Raw genomic sequence first — 22,702 nt, forward strand, 5'->3', positions numbered from 1 at the left:
GGGGCTAAGCCTATTTAGCAGCCCATTCCTGTAAGTGACAGTCAGTCTATTCTAGTCTATGCTGAAGTCTGTCCTAGGAGTGAGAGGAGTATACTTAGCTCCGTCATGGGAGCAGCAAGAGAGAGAACTCTGGCCTATGACATTTGGAGAGCGAGCTGAGTTCAGGTGGACCAATGCCCCTGACCCCGATGATGGGGTGATGGGGAGAATCCATCCCCCACCCAGAGGATACCCTCTGAGGTGGGCAGCGGGGTATTGAGGCCCCAGCCCAGTCCATCCTGTCGGAGTGTACGCTTGGAGGGAAGGAGAGGAGGAAAGGCCTGTACAGAGTGGAGGGCCGTGTGAATTGGGGACATTGCTGTTGTTGTTGTGGCTGCTTGTCGCTACTACTGCCGGGCGCAGCTCGGACCAATAAAGAGAGACATTACCTTTTTACCAACGACTGCTGTGTGATTCTGGAGCATCCACCCTGGGACCAGGGGTCACTCTTCTATACAGGTCCTACCCCATACCCTGGGAAGGTATAGATGATGGAGGCGATGCACCACCACTGAAAGCATGGAGGCTACTACCCCAGAAGCCTGGTCCTGTTATCCCCCACACCACCGCGGGAGACTCAGGCCCTCCTGTTCCACACAGGTAGGCACCACCCAGTACATGTAATCCGCCCTCACACACCCTAGATATGTCAGATGAGTCTAGGGGGGGGAATAAGGGTTACATTTGGAGGCGCTGCTGAGATAAACAGGTCAGGCTTACAGCCAGGCAGAACAGAAAGAGTGATGTGCACTATCCGGTCCAGTGTTGAGGAACATAGGGCGCAATTGCACACCAGGGGTAGTCAGGGGAGCGTGGATCGCCGCTCCCGCACAGTACGCCCTGGGCGCCCTAAGCGGGTGGCGTAAGAGGGGTGCATAGCTATCGCTGTCCTAGTTCCTTGAGGCAGGTTGTGTGAGGCAACTGGGGGGGTCAGCCTGCTAACTAGTCCAGAGACCATGGCCCGCACTATGAGTGGCCAATAGAGGGACGCCCGTACCTAGGGAGATGCCCGGTACGCTAGCTAGCACCCACAGAACGCACCACAGAGCACTGGCTGGAACGAACATCGAGCACAGTACACACACAGAAGGAGTTCTGCCTAGCCTGGGGTACGCCACCTCACATTAGTGGATACCAGAATAAGCATGCAGAGAGAAGTAGAAGGTGTCGAGGAGATTAGTCCGTGTCTAGGAGCAAATTACACCGTAGACACTGAGGAGAGTATACAATTACATGTGGTGAGCGCATCGAAGATGGCGGCCGTCACTACATGTGCTCCGCGGAGCAAAGAACCCTTAAAAATGGCGACCAAGGCGCCATCAGCGGCCCAGCAGATAGTAGCCGATCTAAAATGGTCTTTCCCGCCAATTCTGGAGCGCGCACGTGAATCGTGCAAAACAACTGTACGAGAAATGTGGCGTCACGTCATCGGCGCGACCGACTAGCTAGTAGTTCGGTCAAGGTTGCTATCACAACGTGGAGTGCAAGTTTCAGCTCTAGCTAAAATTGATGTGGGCCAAAGACGGATCCCACTAGCTAGGAACAGGAGTGTCTGTGTCACGATCTGGTGAAGGATTCCAGAGTTGTCTCACCCAGCGCTTCAGGTATTTTGCCAGTAATATGTTCCGTGGTATGAGGGGTTCGTTAACTAACTGCTTCTCTTTAACTGTGGCCTCTCATGACCAGTGTTATCTCCCACAAGGGAACTGATGTTTAACGGGGCTTCCCCTTGACTCTATCAGTACCTGCATGTGGCAGACACATACACTGCCAGCAGGCAACAGATAACCACAACACTATGGCTGTAGTGTCAGTTAACCCGTTCAATACCTGTCTCTCACTTGAACAGAGGGGTCTTTAGGGCCAACTACATTTGACCCTCCTCTTCCCTGAGGGGGAAGTGGTACATCAGTACTCAGTTTGGGTCTATGCACCTGCCCCTTTCTTTGTTTTAGTGTGACTACCTCTGAAGGTATACATTATACTTACCTGAGCAGATACCATCCTATAATTTGATTACCACCAGGTTACCACTATTTAGCCTTTTGCCTGGATTACTAATACAGTATTCATATCCAGGAAAAGGCTTCTAGTGAGCACTCCATACTTCGCTGTGACAAACATGCGCCCTTTCTGTTTAGGTGTTAATTAGGATTTTTTTGCTTTTGATATCATTAAAATTTATTTATTTTGGAGTTCCAACCCTAGTGAATGCGTCTTTTTGAGATTCTTTCCCTTGTTTTCCCCATCATCACACTCACCTAAGGGGAATAGCTGACCACATCCCTCCGATAGAACAAGATGCCAAGATTTTGCTACTTCTTGGCAGGGACATCTTAAGTGCGCAAAATCCACGTACAGCGCAACGGACCCCACAACGCCCCATTTGCCTAAAGACTTGACCTAGGATGGGTGATAGTGGGCAATGTATGCATTGACAAAGGGCACAAACCAGACAACGTTGATGCCCATAAAACAAACATAATGGGACGTGGACACACATCCCTCTTGAAACCATGTCTTGGCCATATCCAAGTGACAGGAAGGCTTAGCAATGTAGAGAAACAAGGTCATGCCCCTGAGAACCACAAAAACATCTTTATATCAGAGGAACGTGACAATGGCCTAGGATGTTCAGTAGCCCAGATGACAAAAGTCAACGTACCACCCTCGCCAAAGGAAGAGAACTATCTCCTGAAGGTATGTGCTTATTGCATAAGACAATAATCTGGTTGATTGATTGTTCATGCTCCAAACTTTACATATATTCAATAGTTCATACAGCTTAACCACAAAAATGGAAAGACACTGCCCTCTAGTGGCTTAATACTGTGTTGCATGCTTTTTTACTTTTGTGTGGTCTGGGTTCCCCCAACTGAAGATCGTGAGCCACAGAACGCATTTCAGACATTGGTCTCCGTCTTCCCCTCTCCCGGTCCAAACACAGTCAAGATCCGTGGGGTCTCCTCCACCTCTGAATGTCTGCTGCGCCTGTCTCCTTCAGAGAAGTATAGCAGGACACCCACAGCTCCCCGTCTCTCCCCCCCGGCTTGTGCACAGCCTGGTAGATATGGGATGGAGCAAGCCTGCGTCTGTGCTCGAGCACTCTCACGCGCATGAGTGCGGGCCGTCAGCTGGCAATGGAGCGTGGGAAGAACTGCACGTCACGATTCCTACGGTGGTCTGTGAGGCACAATCCAACGTGTTTCGCAACTGCTTCGTCAGGGTATGGCGCAAAAAGGTTTCACTGTGTAATTAAATAGGCTTTCCAATGCGCCTATTTGAATTACTTACAGCTCTATTAGTCCAAAGTTGGCAAATGTGAGTAAATCCCATGTTTTCCATAGGGGTTAATAAAGCATTGCCAAACAGTTCCTTACTAGTCTCTTTGGTCTGCAAGAAAGTGCTGGTTAGTCTAGTGCAGGGGTGGCCAACTCTCGTCTTCAAGTCCAATCAACAGTTCAAGTTTTTCAGGATATCCCTGCTTCAGCAAAGTTGGCAAGTGATTGAGCCACTTGTGCAGGGATATTCTGAAAAATAGGAACATTGGCTACATCATGGTTCTATATAGATATAATGTACAGAGCGTCCCAAATTTTACAGGTTACTCAGTACACTTGAAGAAGAAAACTATGAGGTTTTAAAGGCCCCTAAGAGGTATCACAACCTACAATAAACATAGGAATCATCGAGAATCTCCACGTAGTGATTATTCAATCATTCAGAATGGACCTGTAATAAATGTTCTACATATTTCTTTATTTAAAGCTGAATTATGTATTGAAGTTTAGATTTATGTTTAGAGTAGTTTACATTCTGTGTCTTTGCTGAGGGTTTTCCCTGCAAAAATATTAATAATTCACCAGTGTCCGTCGGTCATGCTCTCTCATACAGCCTTTTTGCTTCCCGGTCTTGACATCATCAATGACATCTCTTGGTGAAAACTTTCCTGGAAATTTGACCGATTTGTGAATTTCCAAAATTGTGAACCATAAATTCGACCAAAACTGTTTTACTATCACCAGGCAATGTTTTTTCCCCATTTCACTCCTCCAAAATATAAGACTTTAAGGCAATTTAAAACAGTTACTAATACTTGTGTACTGTATATGTATAGGATATACATGCAACACATTACACATATCACAGTAGCTTGTTCTGCAATATAACTGTATAATAATATTGCAATCAAATCAAAACAAATTTGATACTGCTAATGCTAAAATAAATGTAGCTTATGTTTACAGACATATAAGAGCTCATTATACATCATTTTTTGGCTTCCTTATTTAAAAAAGGTCCTGATTGACCAAATTTCTTACTTAAACAAAAAAGTGTATATACCATAGTTACTATCTTGTTCAAGAAATGTTAATTTTGCCACTACGTCAAGGAAAACTACAATATGCCAGTCTACTAGCCCTTACTAGTTATTATTATTTTTAACCATGGTCTAAACACCATAGCTTTTTTGCTTTAATTGTTGTAGAGTAAAAACTCCCAAACGTCTAAATGTTTAGAGTATATAAACTCCTCCTGTAGGCGGGAGGAGAATTTAAACCACTCAGATGTTACAGTTCTTCAAAAAAAATAGCCGGGAAGAATTAACTTTGGGAAGAATTAACTTTACGAAGAACAATACAAATTTCAAACCGTTTTTTTTAGTGCAGTGTTGGGGTTGGACATAAAATACAATACCAACGCACATTTTTAATCACGTTTTCTTTATTGTTTCAAAAAAGTCTTCAATCCATTACCATTAATTCTTTCCTATGAATAAAGTCTCCAAAAAACAAAGCCTGTATTTCAGCAAAATCATCAACTCTTTTCTATTTCTTTGGTCAAAAAAAAAAAACATGCTCTTTAGTTGCGTCTTTAAAAATAAAAAAATAATAATAAAAATTCCTTCTAGCCTAAATGTGTAATCATCTCTACTCTACAAAATACTGTACCACCACACATTCCTGCAGGCCCTGTCAAACTTTATTGGAAGAACAACTTGGAAGACAGAATCAGATGGATATTCTGAACACAAGATACATAAAGCTTGGCCCCCTGCAGACGCACTTACCAGAACTCCCTCCTACTGTCTCTGTACGTTCTCCCTACCTACCAATTAGTCTGTAAGCTCCTCGGGGCAGGGACTCCTCTTCCTTAATGTTACTTTTATCTCTAAAGCACTTATTCCCATGATCTGTTATTTATATTATCTGTTATTTATTTGATTACCACGTGTATTACTACTGTGAAGCGCTATGTACATTAATGGCGCTATATAAAGACATACAATACAATAAAGCTTTACTTCACACGCCTGGTCATGACGTCACTACCCTCAATTGGAAGGGAGAAGCCAGTAAACAGTGACGTGGTCAATCTTTTGAACTAGATTATGATATTTCTTTAGGGAAACAATCAGGGAACTTGGTAATTCTTTCAATTCATTTTGAGCAGGATTGTACTATATCTTTAACCAGATTTCTTCAGTTCCAAGCAATCGCACCCTTTAATTTACAATATTAGCATATTATAATGACGTTTTTTCCTAATTGAAGGTAGATTGGTCACCTATATTTCTGCTTTATCATTATATGTATGTGTGTATATATAAATACGTGTACAGCATATAGCGTTAACATAAGTTGTGCATACCGTAGAATCATGAATTTATTTTTGTGCCAACAAAAAATTAGGTTCTGCGTTATAATTTTAAATTTACAGCTAACTGAGAAAAAGAATTGGTGTCTGAAGACACCCAAAAGGTTGAAACGGCGGTCTGTGAGGTTTTAATGGCTGTGGCAGGCATAAGCTTATAGGAGTCCGTGTTAAAATGGACATGAAATAAAAGGGGACACTGTATGCTCATTTGCATGTCATTACCCAGAATCCCTGGCTGCAGTAGAAGCACTGAATGCTGAAAAGCAGGGTTGCAGACCTATTCTCTTCTATAAAGCACTGAGGGCCATATTTACTACACAGTCTTCTGCCATAATACACTTTACAGCCTATTCAAGTCAATGGGCTGTAAGGTGATTTCTAGCACCAGAATAGGTCTTAAGACAGAGGAAAGTAAATATGGTCCAGCATGCATGGGCTGAGCAAAAAAATTAAATGTATATACAAACTGAATACTTGCAATAGTTAATAACGTGCTGCAACTGCTAATCTCTCTCTCTTTGCCTTTTACATGGGTGGTTCTCTTTGGTGGGCAGGGTTCCTGATTTTCATCCACCCGTCCTTAATTACACAGAAGGCAGCATGAAGAGGCTCTGTGAAGGTGGTAGTGACGGTATATAGGTGTCTGATTGAGTCAGACACCTGATAAAAGGACAGAAGTCCAGCCTCATAGTCCAAGTAAATCCCAAGTATCTCAAAGGAAGAATATGGAGCTACAACCTTAAATTCAGAGTCATGAATCACGTAGAGAGCTTTATATCTCCTCCCCAAACACCAGGACTTGTTACAAAATCCTATAAGGGACCATTTCTTCCTTTCTATGCTGGGATAGGCTACTCCCACCCTCCAGTACCATGAATCATGGATCTCCACTTCCCAATAATATCGTCCGGAGGAGACACTCCTGGTGCTTAAAATCTGAGAGGAAGAAAACCTTTCTGGCCCATCTGGATATTCCTGTTTTATATTGGTGAACGATACAGTTTTCAAGTCATCTGATACAATTATTTCATTAGAAGCTGTGCTTACATCCAGTAATATGTCTGAAGCAGCCCACAAAAAGAACCCCCACTTCTCCATTAGATTGGGCAGATTGGGAACCAAGTTCTGAAGACTTGTCTGTATGGTCAGTGAGATCCCTCTCTCATCTGGACAACCTGCTTCTCCAATATTCTTGATTTCATCCTCAACGGCACGAAAGCCAGAATAAGTTGATCCACACATTTTTAGGACTCTTAATGGATCTTGCATGTTGCGCAGCTCCTCAGAATTAAGCATGCTTTCCGTTAATCTAGCCTTTTCTATTTGGAGCTGCTGGATTTTATCAGTGACATGGGGTAAGACTTGTTCTTCTTTCCTGGTGACCTCACTTAGGATGTGATTCTTTAGGTCTCCTACTGGTTCTCTGATGTCTCCAAACAGGGCAGCGATTCTATCTTTTACACCAGATGTTTTCTCTTGAACTTTTCTCTTGCATTCTTGCAGCATTTCGATTCTACTCTCAATCTCCTCTTTCTTCACAGTGAGTTTCTCCAGAGCATCTTTGCATTCCATCTCCTTTTCAAAGGTCTCGTTCAGTAACTCTACTCGATGCCCCATGTGCTCTCCGAACAGGCAGCAGGAGACACAGATGTTAGCAGCATCCTCAGAGCAGTAATACTTTAGGAGCTCTTTGTGGACCAAACATTTTCTGCCCTCCAGGGAAGCAGTGGGTTTAATTAAGGTATGTTCTGCTGAGTCAGTGTGTGCCTTCAGGTGGATATCACATAGAGAGGCTTCACAATGCAGGCATGTTCTCACAGCAGGTACGGAATCGTTGACACAATAAGTGCAGTAGATCACACCTTCCTCACGAGCTGGCTGCATGGGACTGTAGCACTTGACTATGTTACTCAGCTTCCGGCTTCTCTGCAGTACAGGTCGGTTCTGAAACTGTTGTCTGCATTCAGGACAAATATGAACTCCACTTCTCTGGCTATTCCAGAAGCCGTCAATGCAGTCATGGCAGTAATAATGTCCACAGCTCAACATCACAGGATTATTGTAAATAGTCAAGCAAATGGAGCAGTTCAACTCTTCTCTTAGCTTGGCAGTCGCCATGTTTTAAAGCTAAAAGGAAAAGAAACAAAAAGTATTTTCACTCAGTTAACACTTGTTTTTTGAGGCTTTGGTTATATCTCTTAACTTTGGAAGTTCCTGGTTTTACACTCTAATGCAGCGATGCGCAAACTGGGGGGCGGGAGATTTGTTGTTGCGGGCGGTTGCAGATGTCCCGTGCTTCTCCCCAAAGCATTTAAATTAAATGATAAAAGACAAGAAAAAAAGCGCAAAACGCAAATGGTGAAGTATATCAAATACGTGTTTAGTATAAAAAAGGGGTAAGTATTCTGTGTACATCAATATAAAAGAACATAAGCATTTCGTGTATCAATACACGAGTTTACCACACAGCTGGCATCAGGGTGGGCAATAGAAGGAGATCTCTCAGGTAAGTGGTCTTCAGCAGTTTCCAGATGTCATCTGGGTCTCTCACAATGACTGCAGCTTGAAACCAGCATCCAGATGTCATCTGGAAACTGCTGAAGACCACTTACCTGAGAGATCTCCTTCTATTGGCCACCCTGATGCCAGCTGTGTGGTAAACTCGTGTATTGATACACGAAATGCTTATGTTCTTTTATATTGATGTACGCAGAATACTTACCCCTTTTTTATACTAAACACGTATTTGATATACTTCACCATTTGAGTTTTGCGCTTTTTTTCTTGTATTTTATCTCCAGTTCGTGGGAGTGCCGAGCCACTCTTTAATTATAGCAGCATACGCCATTTACTTACGGTTTTGTATGGTTTTATTTTTTCACTTCCCCAGTAGGGTTGTGCCTAATATCGTGTGCATAGTACAATACGATATATAGGGGTTAACAATATTGTTGTTTCACGGTTAGGCATTAGTCTTTTAACACATTTAAGTTGTTTTTTGGGTTGCGCACTTATTCTTTTTCACATTTAAATTAAATGCTGGGGATTGCGTGAGGCCACTGCAACAGTAACACTTACCGGCATTCAGACGCGTCTCCATGGACTGAGAAGCAGTTTAAAAAAAAACAAAGAGGATTGCTGGCAGGTTTGCAATGTTATAATCCAGATCTTGTGAAATACATGGTTACAAAATGTGTACTATGTATAAATGATGCTTCACCCTGGGATTTAGTAATTAACATGTTTTTCTCCCAAATTACCCATTCCAGTTATATTTAGCAACAAATTAGAACTGCATTATAAAGCACATAGATCTGTATAGTGCATTTGTTTTTATAGTGGAAGATGTTATGAAGTAAGAAATGCAACAGTGATTCAACATTGTGACTATCTGCATATACTCTACGGGGGATAATATTCTAGTAGCTGCGCGTTGTGCATATCCGTGCGTAAAGAGCGGTCACATGTTTAAACCGCGCGGAAAAGTCTTTCTTGGAAGGCGACGGCCCACTGTCTGCGCTGCATGTGCGCCTGCCAGGCTGCAGCCTACCTACCTGGTCTGCAGTGAGGTGCAGGAGGAAAAGACGGGGGGGGGGGGAGGGCGGCGTGATGGGGGAGTGCGGCCATGACGTCACCCGGCAGGTTCGCCCTCATTGGCTGAACCGCCGGGGGGCGTGGCCTAGCTCTCCGTCACTAGTTCTGATCTCAATTTTCCAGTATGCTGGAAAAATTGATCGCGCAGCGTGGCGGCCGCCCCTTGCAGCGGGCCCGGCCCCATTGAGAGGCAGCTCTTGTCCCCGTAGCGGGCCCTGCAGTAGCCAGCAGGGACCAGGCCTAACATAGGGAGAGATATGAATGCTCAAAAGAGGAGCCACCTGAAGGTACCTGGGAAAAATTCTAAGGAGATATGCAAAGTATATTGAGATAACTAAATTAGATCTCCCTTTCTCTCTCTCGCCCTGCAGGCCTGGAACTGTTCCAATCGGCGTCCTTGTTGGTTGGGAAAAGCTGTATTCTGTCAGGCTACTGACTGTTTTTTAAAGCCCTTGCAATCAGTAGTTAACCGACACACCCTAGCTGCTTGCCTAACACGTAGTTTGACCCCCTGCATGCTCTCTCTAACTAGCGATATATATATATACATATAAAATATATATATATATATCCTGCAGCTCTGGGGGCGGCTCCTTCAACACACGTGTTTGTAAGTGTACATTTTATATTTTTTACTTCTATTACTGTGAATTAAAACACCATATTGGTGGTATATATATGTGTGTGTATATATACTCTGTATATATACTGTGCATATATACACACATATATATATATATATATATATATAATACACACACACACACACACACACACACACACACACACACACACACACACACACACACACACACACACACACACACACACACACACACACACACACACACACACACACACACACACACTGTATATATATTCACATATATATATATACACACACACACACACACACTGTATGTAAAAATATATTATACATTTGCTCAGATATGTAAATTGCACTGATCCTTTAAGACAGCCAGAACTATGGCCTCAGTACAAAGCATAACAAACAGCTTTTTTAGAGCAAGATTCTCACAGAAATTTTATTTTACTTTGCACTTGTGTGCCCCTATATACTAAGTACTATAAAATGTTGGTTGCATTGTTTTATTGATATTTTTTTTATCTTCATGAAGATCATTCTCCTAAACCGGCACCAGAACCCAGTATCTATCTATATATTTCTGAAACCACTGTATGCCTGTCTGTCTGTCCTCTGTCCCTAGGGGAAATCGCATTGGAGCTTTGGCCCGTCACTCCGCCTCAGGCCTATGAGATGGCTCCCTTGGCCCGCCCGCCCCCGCACACCTCTCATTGGCCTGAGGCGGAGTGACGGGCCAAAGGTCACACACACACACTCACCTCGCACAGGCCGCTCCCTTACCCGGTGCTCTCACCTCCCACACCCAGCGCTCTCACCTCCCACAACCGGCGCTCTCACCTCCCACACACGGCGCTCTCACCTCCCACACACGGCGCTCTCACCTCCCACACACGGCGCTCTCACCTCCCACACACGGCGCTCTCACCTCCCACAGGCCGCTCCCACCTCCCACAGGCTGCTCTCACCTCCCTTCTGCTCTCTCCCTTCCTTCGGCGCGCTCTCCCTTCCCACGGCGCTCTCACCCTTCCCCGGCGCTCTCACCCTCTCACACACCAGTCGCCGTCCCCCCACACCCATACACACAGAGCACGCTCTTTGCGGCTCTCACCTCCCACACACCGCTCCCCCTCCCCCCCCACACACACACAGAGAACGCTCTCTGCGGCTCACCTCACACAGGCCGCTCCCTTCCCCGAGAGTGCTCCTCCTGCTCTCTCCGCCCCTCCCGTGAAGGGCACAGCACCTCCTCACCGGAGCGTCTCAGCCTCGCCGGGGGTCACGGACACCGCCCGAGGTGGAGGAGGAGGGCGGCCGGTACCCGGAGGAAGAGGAGCGCGGCCGGGTGCAAGGTGAGAAAACATAGGGGAATGGGTCCCTGACTCCCTCCCCCTCCCTGCCCTTTGCCCCCCCCTGCCCTTTGCCCCACCTGCCCACCCTCCCTGCCTCCCCTCCCTGCCCTTTGCCCCCCCTCCCTGCCCTTTGCCCACCCTCCCTCCCTGCCTTTTGCCCCCCCTGCCCTTTGCCCCCCCTGCCTCCCCTCCCTGCCCTTTGCCCCCCCCCTCCCTGCCCTTTGCCCCCCCTGCCCCCCTCCCTCCCTGCCCTTTGCCCCCCCACCCTTTGCCTCCCATCCCTCCCTGCCCTTTGCCCCCCTGCCCTTTTTCCCCCCTCCCTCTCTGCCCTTTGCCCCCCCTGCCCTCCCTCCCTGCCCTTTGCCCCCCATCCCTGCCCTTTGCCCCCCTCTGCCCTTTGCCCCCCTCCCTCCCTGCCCTTTGCCCCCCCTCCCTCAATACCCTTTGCCCCCCTGCCCTTTCCCCCCCCTCCCTCCTTGCCCTTTCCCCCCCTCCCTCCCCTTTGCCCCCCCTCCCTTCCTGCCCTTTGCCCCCCCTCCCTGCCCTTTGCCCCCCCTCCCTCCCCTTTGCCCACCCTCCCTCCCTGCCCTTTGCCCCCCCCTCCCTGCACTTTGCCGCCCCTCCCTCCCTGCCCTTTGCCCCGCCTCCCTCCCCTTTGCCCCCCCGCCTCCCTCCCCTTTGCCCCCCTCCCTCCCTGCCCTTTGCCCCCCTCCATCCCTGCCCTTTGCCCTCCCTGCCCTTTGCCCCCCCCTGCCCTTTGCCCCCCCTCCCTCCCCTTTGCCCCCTCCCTCCCTGCCCTTTGCCCCCTCAGCCCTTTGCCCCCCTCTGCCCTTTGCCCCCCCTCCCTGCCCTTTGCCCCCCCTCCCTCCCCTTTGCCCCCTCAGCCCTTTGCCCCCCCTCCCTCCCTGCCCTTTGCCCCCCCTCCCTCCCTCCCCTTGCCCCCCCTCCCTGCCCTTTGCCCCCCCTCCCTCCCTGCCCTTTGCCCCCCCTCCCTCCCCTTTGCCCCCCCTCCCTCCCTGCCCTTTGCCCCCCCTCCCTCCCTGCCCTTTGCCCCCCCTGCCCTTTGCCAATCCCCCTTCCCTGCCCTTTGCCCCCCCTCCCTCCCTGCCCTTTGCCCCCCCCTCCCTGCCCTTTGCCCCCCTCTGCCTCCCCTCCCTCCCTGCCCTTTCCCCCCCTCCCTCCCTGCCCTTTGCCCCCCCTCCCTCACTCCCCTTTGCCCCCCCTCCCTCACTCCCCTTTGCCCCCCCTCCCTCACTCCCCTTTGCCCCCCCCCCCCTCCCTGCCCTTTGCCCCCCCTCCCTCCCCTTTGCCCACCCTCCCTCCCTGCCCTTTGCCCCCCCTCCCTGCCCTTTGCCGCCCCTCCCTCCCCTGCCCTTTGCCCCGCCTCCCTCCCCTTTGCCCCCCGCCTCCCTCCCCTTTGCCCCCCCTCCCTCCCTGCCCTTTGCCCTCCCTGCCCTTTGCCCCCCTGCCCTTTGCCCCCCCTCCCTCCCCTTTGCCCCCTCCCTCCCTGCCCTTTGCCCCCCCTCAGCCCTTTGCCCCCCTCTGCCCTTTGCCCCCCCTCCCTCCCTGCCCTTTGCCCCCCCTCCCTCCCTGCCCTTTGCCCCCCCTCCCTCCCCTTTGCCCCCACTCCCTCCCTGCCCTTTGCCCCCCCTCCCTGCCCTTTGCACCCCTCCCTCCCGTTTGCCCACCCCTCCCTCCCCTTTGCCCCCCCTCCTCCCTCCCCTCCCCCCCTCCCTGCCCTTTGCCCCCCCTCCCTCCCCTTTGCCCCCCCTCCCTCCCCTTTGCCCCCCCCTCCCTCCCTGCCCTTTGCCCCCCCCTCCCTCCCTGCCCTTTGCCCCCCTCCCTCCCTGCCCTTTGCCCCCCCTGCCCTTTGCCAATCCCCCTTCCCTGCCCTTTGCCCCCCCTCCCTCCCTGCCCTTTGCCCCCCCCTCCCAGCCCTTTGCCCCCCCCCTCCCTCCCCTTTGCCCCCCCCTCCCTCCCCTTTGCCCCCCCTCCCTCCCCTTTGCCCCCCCTCCCTCCCTGCCTTTGCCCCCCTCCCTCCCTGCCCTTTCCCCCCTCCCTCCCTGCCCTTTGCTCCCCCTTCCTCCCTGCCCTTTCCCCCCCTCCCTCCCTGCCCTTTGCCCCCCCCCTGCCTGCCCTTTGCCCCACCCCCTCTCTCCCTGCCTTTTGCCCCCCCTCCCTCTCTTTTACCCCCCTTCCCCCCTCCCCTTTGCCCCCCCTCCCCCCTGCCTCCCCTCCCCTTTGCCCCCCCTCCCTCCCTGCCCTTTGCCCCCCCCTCCCTCCCTGCCCTTTGCCCCCCCCTCCCTCCCTGCCCTTTGCCCCCCCTCTCCCTCCCTCCCTCCCCTTTGCCCCCCCCTCCCTCCCTCCCTCCCCTTTGCCCCCCCTCCCTCCCTGCCCTTTGCCCCCCCTCTCCCTCCCTGCCCTTTGCCCCCCCTCCCTGCCCTTTGCCCCCTCCCCTCCCTCCCTGCCCTTTGCCCCCCCCTCTCCCTCCCTGCCCTTTGCCCCCCCCTGCCCTTTGCCCCCCTTCCTCCCTGCCCTTTCCCCCCCTTCCTCCCTGCCCTTTCCCCCCCCTCCCTGCCTTTTGCCCCCCTCCCCCTTTGCCCCCACTCCCCCCCCTCCCTCCCCTTTGCCCCCCCTCCCTCCCTTTGCCCCCCCCCTCCCTCCCTCCCCTCCCCTCCCTCCCTCCCCTTTGCCCCCCTCCCTCCCCTCCCTCCCTCCCCTTTGCCCCCCCCCCCTCCCTCCCTCCCCTTTGCCCCCCCCTCCCTTCCTCCCCGTTGCCCCCCCTTCCCTCCCTCCCCTTTGCCCCCCCCCCCTTCCCTCCCTCCCCTTTGCCCCCCCCCCCTTCCCTCCCTCCCCTTTGCCCCCCCCTCCCTCCCTCCCCTTTGCCCCCCCCTCCCTCCCTCCCCTTTGCCCCCCCCCTTCCCTCCCTCCCCTTTGCCCCCCCCCTTCCCTCCCTCCCCCTTTGCCCCCCCCCCTTCCCTCCCTCCCCTTTGCCCCCCCCTTCCCTCCCTCCCCTTTGCCCCCCCCCTTCCCTCCCTCCCCTTTGCCCCCCCCCTTCCCTCCCTCCCCTTTGCCCCCCCCTTCCCTCCCTCCCCTTTGCCCCCCCCTTCCCTCCCTCCCCTTTGCCCCCCCCTTCCCTCCCTCCCCTTTGCCCCCCCCTTCCCTCCCTCCCCTTTGCCCCCCCCTTCCCTCCCTCCCCTTTGCCCCCCCCCTCCCTCCCCTTTGCCCCCCCCCCCTTCCCTCCCTCCCCTTTGCCCCCCCCCCCTTCCCTCCCTCCCCTTTGCCCCCCCCCTTCCCTCCCTCCCCTTTGCCCCCCCCTCCCTCCCTCCCCTTTGCCCCCCCCCTCCCTCCCTCCCCTTTGCCCCCCCCCCTCCCTCCCTCCCCTTTGCCCCCCCTCCCTCCCTGCCCTTTGCCCCCCCTCCCTCCCTGCCCTTTGCCCCCCTCTCCCTCCCTGCCCTTTGCCCCCCCCTCCCTGCCCTTTGCCCCCCCCTCCCTGCCCTTTGCCCCCTCCCCTCCCTCCCTGCCCTTTGCCCCCCCCTCCCTCCCTGCCCTTTCCCCCCCTCCCTCCCTGCCCTTTTCCCCCCCTCCCTCCCTGCCCTTTTCCCCCCCTCCCTCCCTGCCCTTTTCCCCCCCTCCCTCCCTGCCCTTTTCCCCCTCCCCTCCCTCCCTGCCCTTTGCCCCCCCTCTCCCTCCCTGCCCTTTGCCCCCCCCACCCTCCCTGCCCTTTGCCCCCCCCACCCTCCCTGCCCTTTGCCCCCTCCCTCCCTGCCCTTTGCCCCCTCCCCTCCCTCCCTGCCCTTTGCCCCCTCTCCTTAACTGCCCTTTGCCCCCCCCATCCGCCCCCGCCCTTTGCCCCCCCTGCCCTTTGCCCCCCCTCCCTGCCCTTTGCCCCCCCTCTCCCTGCCCTTTGCCCCCCCCCCTCCCTGCCCTTTGCCCCCTCCCTCCCACCCTCCCCTTTGCCCCCTACCCCCCTGCCCTTTGCCCCCTACCCTCCCTGCCCTTTGCCCCCTGCCCTTTGCCCCCCACCCTGCCCTTTGCCCCCTCCCTCCCACCCTGCCCTTTGCCCCCTCCCTCCCACCCTGCCCTTTGCCCCTTCCCTCCCACCCTGCCCTTTGCCCCCTCCCTCCCACCCTGCCCTTTGCCCCTTCCCTCCCACCCTGCCCTTTGCCCCCTCCCTCCCCTTTGCCTCCCCTCCCTGCCCTTCCTTTGCCCCCCTCTTCCCTGCCCTTCCTTTGCCCCCCTCTTCCCTGCCCTTCCACGCCCCCCTCTTCCCTGCCCTTCCACGCCCCCCTCTTCCCTGCCCTTCCACGCCCCTTGCCCCCCCGCCCTTCCACGCCCCCTTAATGCTGTTTTGCATTTTCTTGATTGTATTTTGTATGCTTGAGAATTGCGGCTTTATTTATGCTCCTGTACTATAAATGTTTAATAATGTTTCTGTGTGGCAAAAGAAAAAGGAGAAAGTGCATAAAAAAGCGCCCGCCAAGTATAACTTGTCATGAACCCTAAAAAGTCTGTTAATAATGTTATGAGAATGAAGTAACTTAAAAATTTATTTGGCGCCGATGTTTCACCAAACAGAGAAAGAGAGAGAGGGGGAAAAAAACCACAGACACACTGAAAAAAAGCTGCTGCGGAGGTAAGTGTGGTGCATAGTAAAGGTTTATTGGGTCCAAAAATGCACACCTATGCCCGATGTGGGGACGGCAACGTCAGGCATAGATATGTGTGCATTTTGGACCCAATAAAGCACTTTTATGTGATAATCTCTCGTGCTGTGCCGGTATATTAGATCTCTAGCGATCCTCACAGACACACATATATACATACATACACTCACCTTTTCAAGAGGAGACTTCTTTATACAATGGGGTCCTGTAGGATCAGTGGAAATAATCAGATGGAGCAGTTTAAGGCAAGGGCTCTCAGAGTGCAGTCACGCTGCATACAGCTCAAACCAAAAGTGAAACGAAACTGCATTCTGTAAACTCGGTTGGGCTTGTTCCGGGGTTTGGTCACATGACTTACATCTCTTAACTCTGTGAGAGCTGGAAACTGAATTGAATGACGGTAGCTGTGTTACTTCATGCTGATCTATGTCTAGTTGGAAAAAAACTGTTACATAAGCCTATAATATATATTATCTCTAACTGTGCATGCAATGTCTTGTATATAATGGATACCCTGTTCATTTATGTAACTGTATTTGTAACCATGTATTATTTGTCATTTTAACTCTGTGTCCAGGACATACTTGAAAACGAAAGGTAACTCTCAATGTATCACTTCCTGGTAAAACATTTTATAAATAAAAATAAATAAATAAGGTGGAGAGAGAGGGTGCCAGTCGAATATTAAGGGGAAGGACATTCCAGAGGTGTGGGTCAGTGAGTGAGATAGATTTTAAGTGGGAGAGGTCTTTAGATACAAGACGGGTAGGCAGAAGACATCCTTGAGCAGAACGCAAGAGTGGGCCAGGTGTACAGCGAGAAATTAGGGCTGAGATGTTAGGAGGGGCAAAAGAGTGTTTTACCTTAAAATAGAAGAGGATAATTTTGTAAGTAATACCTGATTGGATAGGAAGCCAGGAGAGGGATTTCAGCAGGAGAGATGCTGAGACAGATTTAGTAGTGCAATGATCTTTGTGTTTTGCAGCATGGAGGTCATTAGTTATTTTGATGAGGGCTGTTTCAGTGGAGTGAGCATATGAAATTCAGATTATAGAGGATCTAGGAGAGAGTAGGTGGTGAAAAATCGAGCAACCGAGAGAACAAAGGGCATTCAAGGAGTTTAGAGGCAAAAGGCAGGCGGGAGATAGGGCGATAGCTAGAGAAACAGGTAGGGTCAAGCTTGCTATTTTTGAATATCTATACATACCACTCCATGTTTAACCCCCCCTCGATCCGTATTTCAACCCCCCTGCTGCATGTTATACACACCGCTCTGTGTTTACATGCACCACTCCCTGTCTATACGCACCGCTCCCTGTCTATACGCACCGCTCCATGTTTATATGCACTGCTCTGTGTCTATAACCACCACTCCATGTTAACACGCACTGCTCTGTGTCTATACGCACCGATCCGTGTTTGTTGATACATATCTCTTTAGACATTTTGGGGTCTTTGTATTAAGGGGAAATAAAGGGTGTGTGGTGAGCACGCACATTTTAAGTGAATCTTCTTTGTGTTTTGTCAATGAAATTGTAATTATACTCTCAAAAGTCTTTAATTCAATCAAAAACATCAAAATACAATTGCAGTGTCAAAACACAAATAAGTTTCACTTAGAACAAGTGTCATAAGCACACATCCCATTTTTTTTGTTTGTCTGAAAAATAAATTATTGGCTGCTCTGCTCCTGTGACAAAGTGTGTGTATGTGTGGGTCACTGAGGTGTGTGTGTGTGGTGAAGGTGTGTGTCACTGAGGTGTGTGTGGTGCAGGTATATGTCACTGAGGTTCCTGTATATAATGCAGTCCCCAGGGAACTCCACATTTATTTAAAGAAGCAGTTCCCTCCCCTCGCATGCAGTGGGAGTCAGGGCACCTCAGCTTTCCACCCATGTAACAACAAATGAAGGGGGGTGGGTAGGGGAAGAAGTACCGTTGGGGGATCTACACCTTTTAATATCGGGGATTTTATTGCAATTAAAATTGTGCATGTATTTTCAGGGGAAACTCATGCGTGCGGCGCCGGTCGCTCTTGCGCATGCACTTGGCGACACACACGTCTGTGCATACGCAATCGACAACGTCGCTTCCGTCACCATGAAGGAGATTTGCCCTAGGTGTCACTAAAGGTGATGTCGTTCTGAGGCATACATCTGCACTGTGTGTATGAAAGGAGAACGCCCACTTAAAAGTAAAATAATTATGTATTTCCTCAGAACTGCCTTGATAGATAGAACCCTGGGCTGCTGTTTTCATCCAAGGATGTGTTTTTGACCGGCAGGAGGTTAGGTTCGTGGTTTTGTTTCTCCTGAAATCAAAATAAATCCATCAGTGATTCAAACACCCAGGAGATGACTTCATTACTATATGGGTCTGTCTGATATGGACATGTTGTGCAAATAGAATCTAAAGCTTCTACACACTCCTGGCCGGGGAACCCATACTGGATTCGGCCACCACCACCCACCGCCACCAATCATAGGATACCTGCAACAAGTCCAGTTTGTCTTCAAATGTAACAAGAGTTCAAAATGAGAGTAAAACTCTCCGTGCCTTCCATGGGAGCGATTAACAAGGATGGGCAAAGAAATGATGACAAAGAAAATAATTTACAGTTAATTCAAAAGCAGGTTTATATCCTCGTCCTTAGATTAATTATACAAATTGCAGGATGGGTAATTATTAGGGGCTACAAATTGCAACATAATTAATACCGTACGTATGCAGCCGCCGGTTTCCATTCAAACGCAGGGACCCTCGCTATGTTAATCCGATGGGCCATTAGTCTGGCTGCAGAAATCTCACAGAAATCTCGCAGCGTTACTGTGAGATAGCCACAGATTTTCCAAGGCAAGTGGTCAGAAACCGGTGGCTGCATATGTATTTCCTCAATTCTAAGACACATCTTAGAATCAATGATTTAAAGGGGAAAAAAAAGTCTGCAAGGAGGCGCTGGAGCAGCCGCCGCAGGGAAGTTTCTAGTGCCAGAAGCAGCTCGACAGTCTTACCCGTCTCCAGCCCCCCCTCCACCCCCCTCCTCGGAGACACTCGGTCTGGCGGGCAAGTGTTAACGGGACCGGAACTGCAGGAGGTGCACAACAAGATTGCAGGAGACAACGTAAGTATCACATGATCGAATGAATGAATGACAGAATTACGTTGCTGACAACCTAGTGCTGAGCAGGATCCTGGTTGTAGTGCTGAGCATAAAGTTGTACTGTATTATAGTATAGTGTAGTGTTGTATAGTATAGTGTAGTGCTGTATAGTGTAGTGTTGTATAGTATAGTGTAGTGTAGTAATTGTATGGATAAATGTATGCTATTGTCTGCTAGTGAAAACATTTTTTCTGCACATTAAATGTAGTGGGTTTTTCCCCCCAATTTTTTTTTATTAAATCAAGAGTGCGTCTTAGAATCTGAGGAAATACGGTAATGAATCATTCCCAATGGAACTCAAAGTGCTTCAAAATTACAATATAGCGCACGGTACACAGCACATATGATTTTTACATTTACAGACACTGAGACAGAGATACAGTTTGAACACTTGAACATAAGTGACTTTGACACTGAGTTTAATTAGGGGATCCTGGTTCAATTCCTGATGTCAACTACTTGTGACCTTGGGCATGTCACATTGTCTCCCTGTGTTTCAGGCATCAAAACAGATTGTAAGCTCATCTGGGCAGGTACGGTCTGTAAAAACTCCTATATCCTACATACCGCGAACTATACTGTAATTGTGAAGCTCCTAGAGCCCCATTGGGAGAAAAGCACTATATGAAATAAAGTTGTTATTATTCTTAAAAGATCTCCAGATATCAGAAGTCTCCTCAACAGATACATTGTACATCCAAAGAAGAGACCTTGTGCAAACTAAAACCACACAGAGCTCTCTATTAAAAGTGATCACTACCTGCTGCTGAGGACCATTTTTATAAAGAGCGATAAAGTTGCCTGTTTTACAGGATTGACCCTTGTGACCGTTCCTGGGTTAGCTGTGGCAGAATAGACTTTGGTAACAGTGATGAAGTCTCCCAGAATTCGTTGGAGACAAAATAATAGCAAATTGCGTCAAAGCAGCAGTTCAAGTCACTGATCGCTTGTGCGGCATAAACATAAGTGTTGATATTTGCTATCACTGAGCATTCAAGGCCCAAGGATTCCACCACAAACCTCACAACATTCCCAATGCTCAGAGGTAGGAAGCACACAAGGAAAATGACAAGGTTGGCGGACACTATGTAAATGGTCTTCTGGACACATTTCTGTTCATTCACACTCGGACTGTCCTTTCTCTTCAACGTCCTGATGATTTCCAGAGAGCAGAAGATCAGTATGGCCATGGGGAGGAAAAAACCCAGAATGGCGAAGTACAGGGTTCTCCTTAAGGGATTTGTGCTCGTCTTCTGGAAGCAGAACTTTGTTATTACTGTAATGTTGGAGACAAAGAGATAGAGGCGAGTGGCAATCAGGAGCACCCACACACTCCCGCAGGCCATGGCAGCTCTCTGGGGGGAACGCAGTGTTCTGGATCTCAGGGGGAACTTTATTGCGACATATCTGTCCACGGAGATTAATGTGATGATGGCGATGCTCATGTATGTGTTCATGAAATAAAAAGAGTGGATGATGTTGCACAGGTTATGTCCAAGTTCCCAGTCTTGCTGGGAGGAGTATATCCGGAAAGGCATGACGAAGAGCAGGCAGCAGTCGCTGATCAGAAGGTTCGTCATGTACACTCTCGCCTCCGTCCACTTCTTCATCTTGAAGCAGAAAACCCAAACGGCGAAGGAGTTAAATATTGTGCCTAAAGCTATGATGGGGACAAAAAGGATTAGCTGGAAATGATCGAGAGATCGGTTCCTCACCATCAAGCTGCTGCTGCAGTTCATCGTCTGATTGTCAGGAGCTGCACCTGTAACAAAGAAGACAGATTTTATGTGATTCCAACCAATGACACAAGATGGCAGCAGAACCGAGTCCTAATGGTAGAGATGGGTGAACCAGTCCAAATGCGTTTCCTCGAATTTCTTGATTTTTTATTTTTAGACCAGATGTGATCTCCTTACGAAAATTCATTTGAGGATTGGGTACTAAAATTTTTTAGCGTATTAATCCGAATTTGCCATTGCATACAAATTGAGTGGATTTTTTGCAATCCGCACTCAGATTCCATAATGAATCCTAAATCCACTCTCTCCCCCTCAGATTAAATCTGAGAGCAGATTTATAACAATCCGACTGTGGATTATTAACCCATCATGTGATTTGTCAGTGATAGAATTTTGGAAACGGCAGATTTGCCTTTTTCAGATTGATAAGTGACTCAGAGGAACCAACTGATCTGAGGCTTATACAAATCCGCCAAAAAAAGTGCCCACCTCTACTTAACGGTCTTTGGTTTTCACATTGTTTGCTCTCTTACAAACACATACAGTACAACAGGTTTTAGTTTCAGGCAGACACCATAAAAAACAGGAACCAAAAAAAAAAAAAGCAGGGAGAGCGTTCCCAAAGTGAAAAACAAAGCTAATTTATTAGCTGCATGGAAACATACAGAACAGCATACACAGGCAAAAATGCCTCCACCTACGCGTTTCAAGCGTTAGCATTGTTTTTCACTTTGGGAACGCTCTTTCTGCTTTTTTGATAATTTCTACCTGCTGGAAAGTAGTGCTTTGTCTTTTTTGTTTCCTGTTTCTGCGTTTGAATAAAGACATCAGCACACCTGTACCTGAGGACGTGGAGGACATCAATCATCATCCAAGGATGCTGCACTACATGCGAGTCCTTGAGAATTATATCTCTTCTACCATTCATCACACTATATTATTTCATATACGTGTCTGGACACTTTATTGTGTGTATACCTTACTACAGTGCCAAGTGGGATACTACCAATTGATTGGTTTTATAGGAGAGGACCTCATTTATTGATACCTTAAGGGTACTCCAGCTAAAGGATTCTATTGTATATACTTGCTCACGCTGAGCATTGCACAATTTGTGTATCAATTAGACACCATAAAAAACACTAACCTGCCAGTGTGAGGGTGTGGGAATATCACGACACATATGGGAATCACCATTTCTGGTGTTAGAAGCGGCTCCATTTACTTTGTATCTTGTGTTTGCAGCTAGAGATGGAAGATATTTTTTATACGGATTTGGATTTGCCGCGGATCGGTTGGTTCCTTTGGTCAGTGCATTTCAGCGGATCAGTCTCAAAAATGGAAATTCTCCTTTTGCAGATTTTTTTGATTTTTTTACACCGACCATCCATTCGCGGATTCTGCAATCCGCTGATAGATTTTAAGAATCAAAACCATGGATTCTGCATTCTGCAGGCGGAATTATTCAATCTATTTATTGGATTCTTGAAATCCGTCAGCAGTTTGCAGAATCCGTGGATAGATTGTTAAAATCCACCAGCGGGAGAGGGTCTCGACCTCCTCACGGGTCTCGGCCCGCTCATCTGGGGTGCCTGGAGGATATGTATGGGACTAGTTACCACCAAGCATGTCCCTGCCCCCCACACAATACACAACACCCAACAAACATAAATAAATAAATAAAGATCATCTCCATGTTAAATATTGCCCCACATAGGGTGACACAGGGTCTGGGAATCACACAAGAAAGAAGTTAAACCCATATGATCCCATTTAACAGAGATGATTAACATTTTATTTAAAAATAGTAGTATATATGGAGAAGATATGTTATATGGGTTAGAGGTATATTATTATTGTTATGTTGAGTACATGTGTATATATATATGT

The 22,702-nt window shown here is 49.3% G+C and overlaps 2 protein-coding genes across 2 annotated transcripts; both read right to left on the reverse strand.

Moving 5' to 3' along the window:
- Positions 1-4,746: 4,746 nt before the first annotated feature.
- LOC142465909 (E3 ubiquitin-protein ligase TRIM11-like) lies at positions 4,747-16,242 on the reverse strand. The gene is made up of 2 exons (XM_075570345.1): positions 16,085-16,242; positions 4,747-7,824 (listed from the first exon to the last, which is right to left on the reverse strand). Exon 2 carries the CDS (start codon positions 7,813-7,815, stop codon positions 6,223-6,225), a length of 1,593 nt encoding a protein of 530 aa, XP_075426460.1. The 5' UTR covers positions 7,816-7,824; positions 16,085-16,242; the 3' UTR covers positions 4,747-6,222.
- A 3,637-nt stretch (positions 16,243-19,879) lies between these two features.
- On the reverse strand, positions 19,880-21,740 carry LOC142465458 (G-protein coupled receptor 35-like). The gene is made up of 2 exons (XM_075569414.1): positions 21,581-21,740; positions 19,880-20,835 (listed from the first exon to the last, which is right to left on the reverse strand). The coding sequence occupies exons 1-2, from the start codon at positions 21,738-21,740 to the stop codon at positions 19,880-19,882; spliced, it is 1,116 nt and encodes a 371-aa protein (XP_075425529.1).
- Positions 21,741-22,702: the final 962 nt, after the last annotated feature.

Source organism: Ascaphus truei, chromosome 14, assembly GCF_040206685.1.
Source record: "Ascaphus truei isolate aAscTru1 chromosome 14, aAscTru1.hap1, whole genome shotgun sequence".
Classification (NCBI taxonomy): Eukaryota; Metazoa; Chordata; class Amphibia; order Anura; family Ascaphidae; genus Ascaphus; species Ascaphus truei.

Coding starts and splice junctions, on each gene's coding strand:
- LOC142465909 (XM_075570345.1), bottom strand. CDS start 7,815: ATGGCGACTGCCAAGCTAAGAGAAGAGTTGAACTGCTCCATTTGCTTG.
- LOC142465458 (XM_075569414.1), bottom strand. CDS start 21,740: ATGAATGGTAGAAGAGATATAATTCTCAAGGACTCGCATGTAGTGCAG. Junction 20,836..21,580: donor AAAGCACTACTTTCCAGCAG/GTAGAAATTATC, acceptor TCTTTGTTACAG/GTGCAGCTCCTGACAATCAG.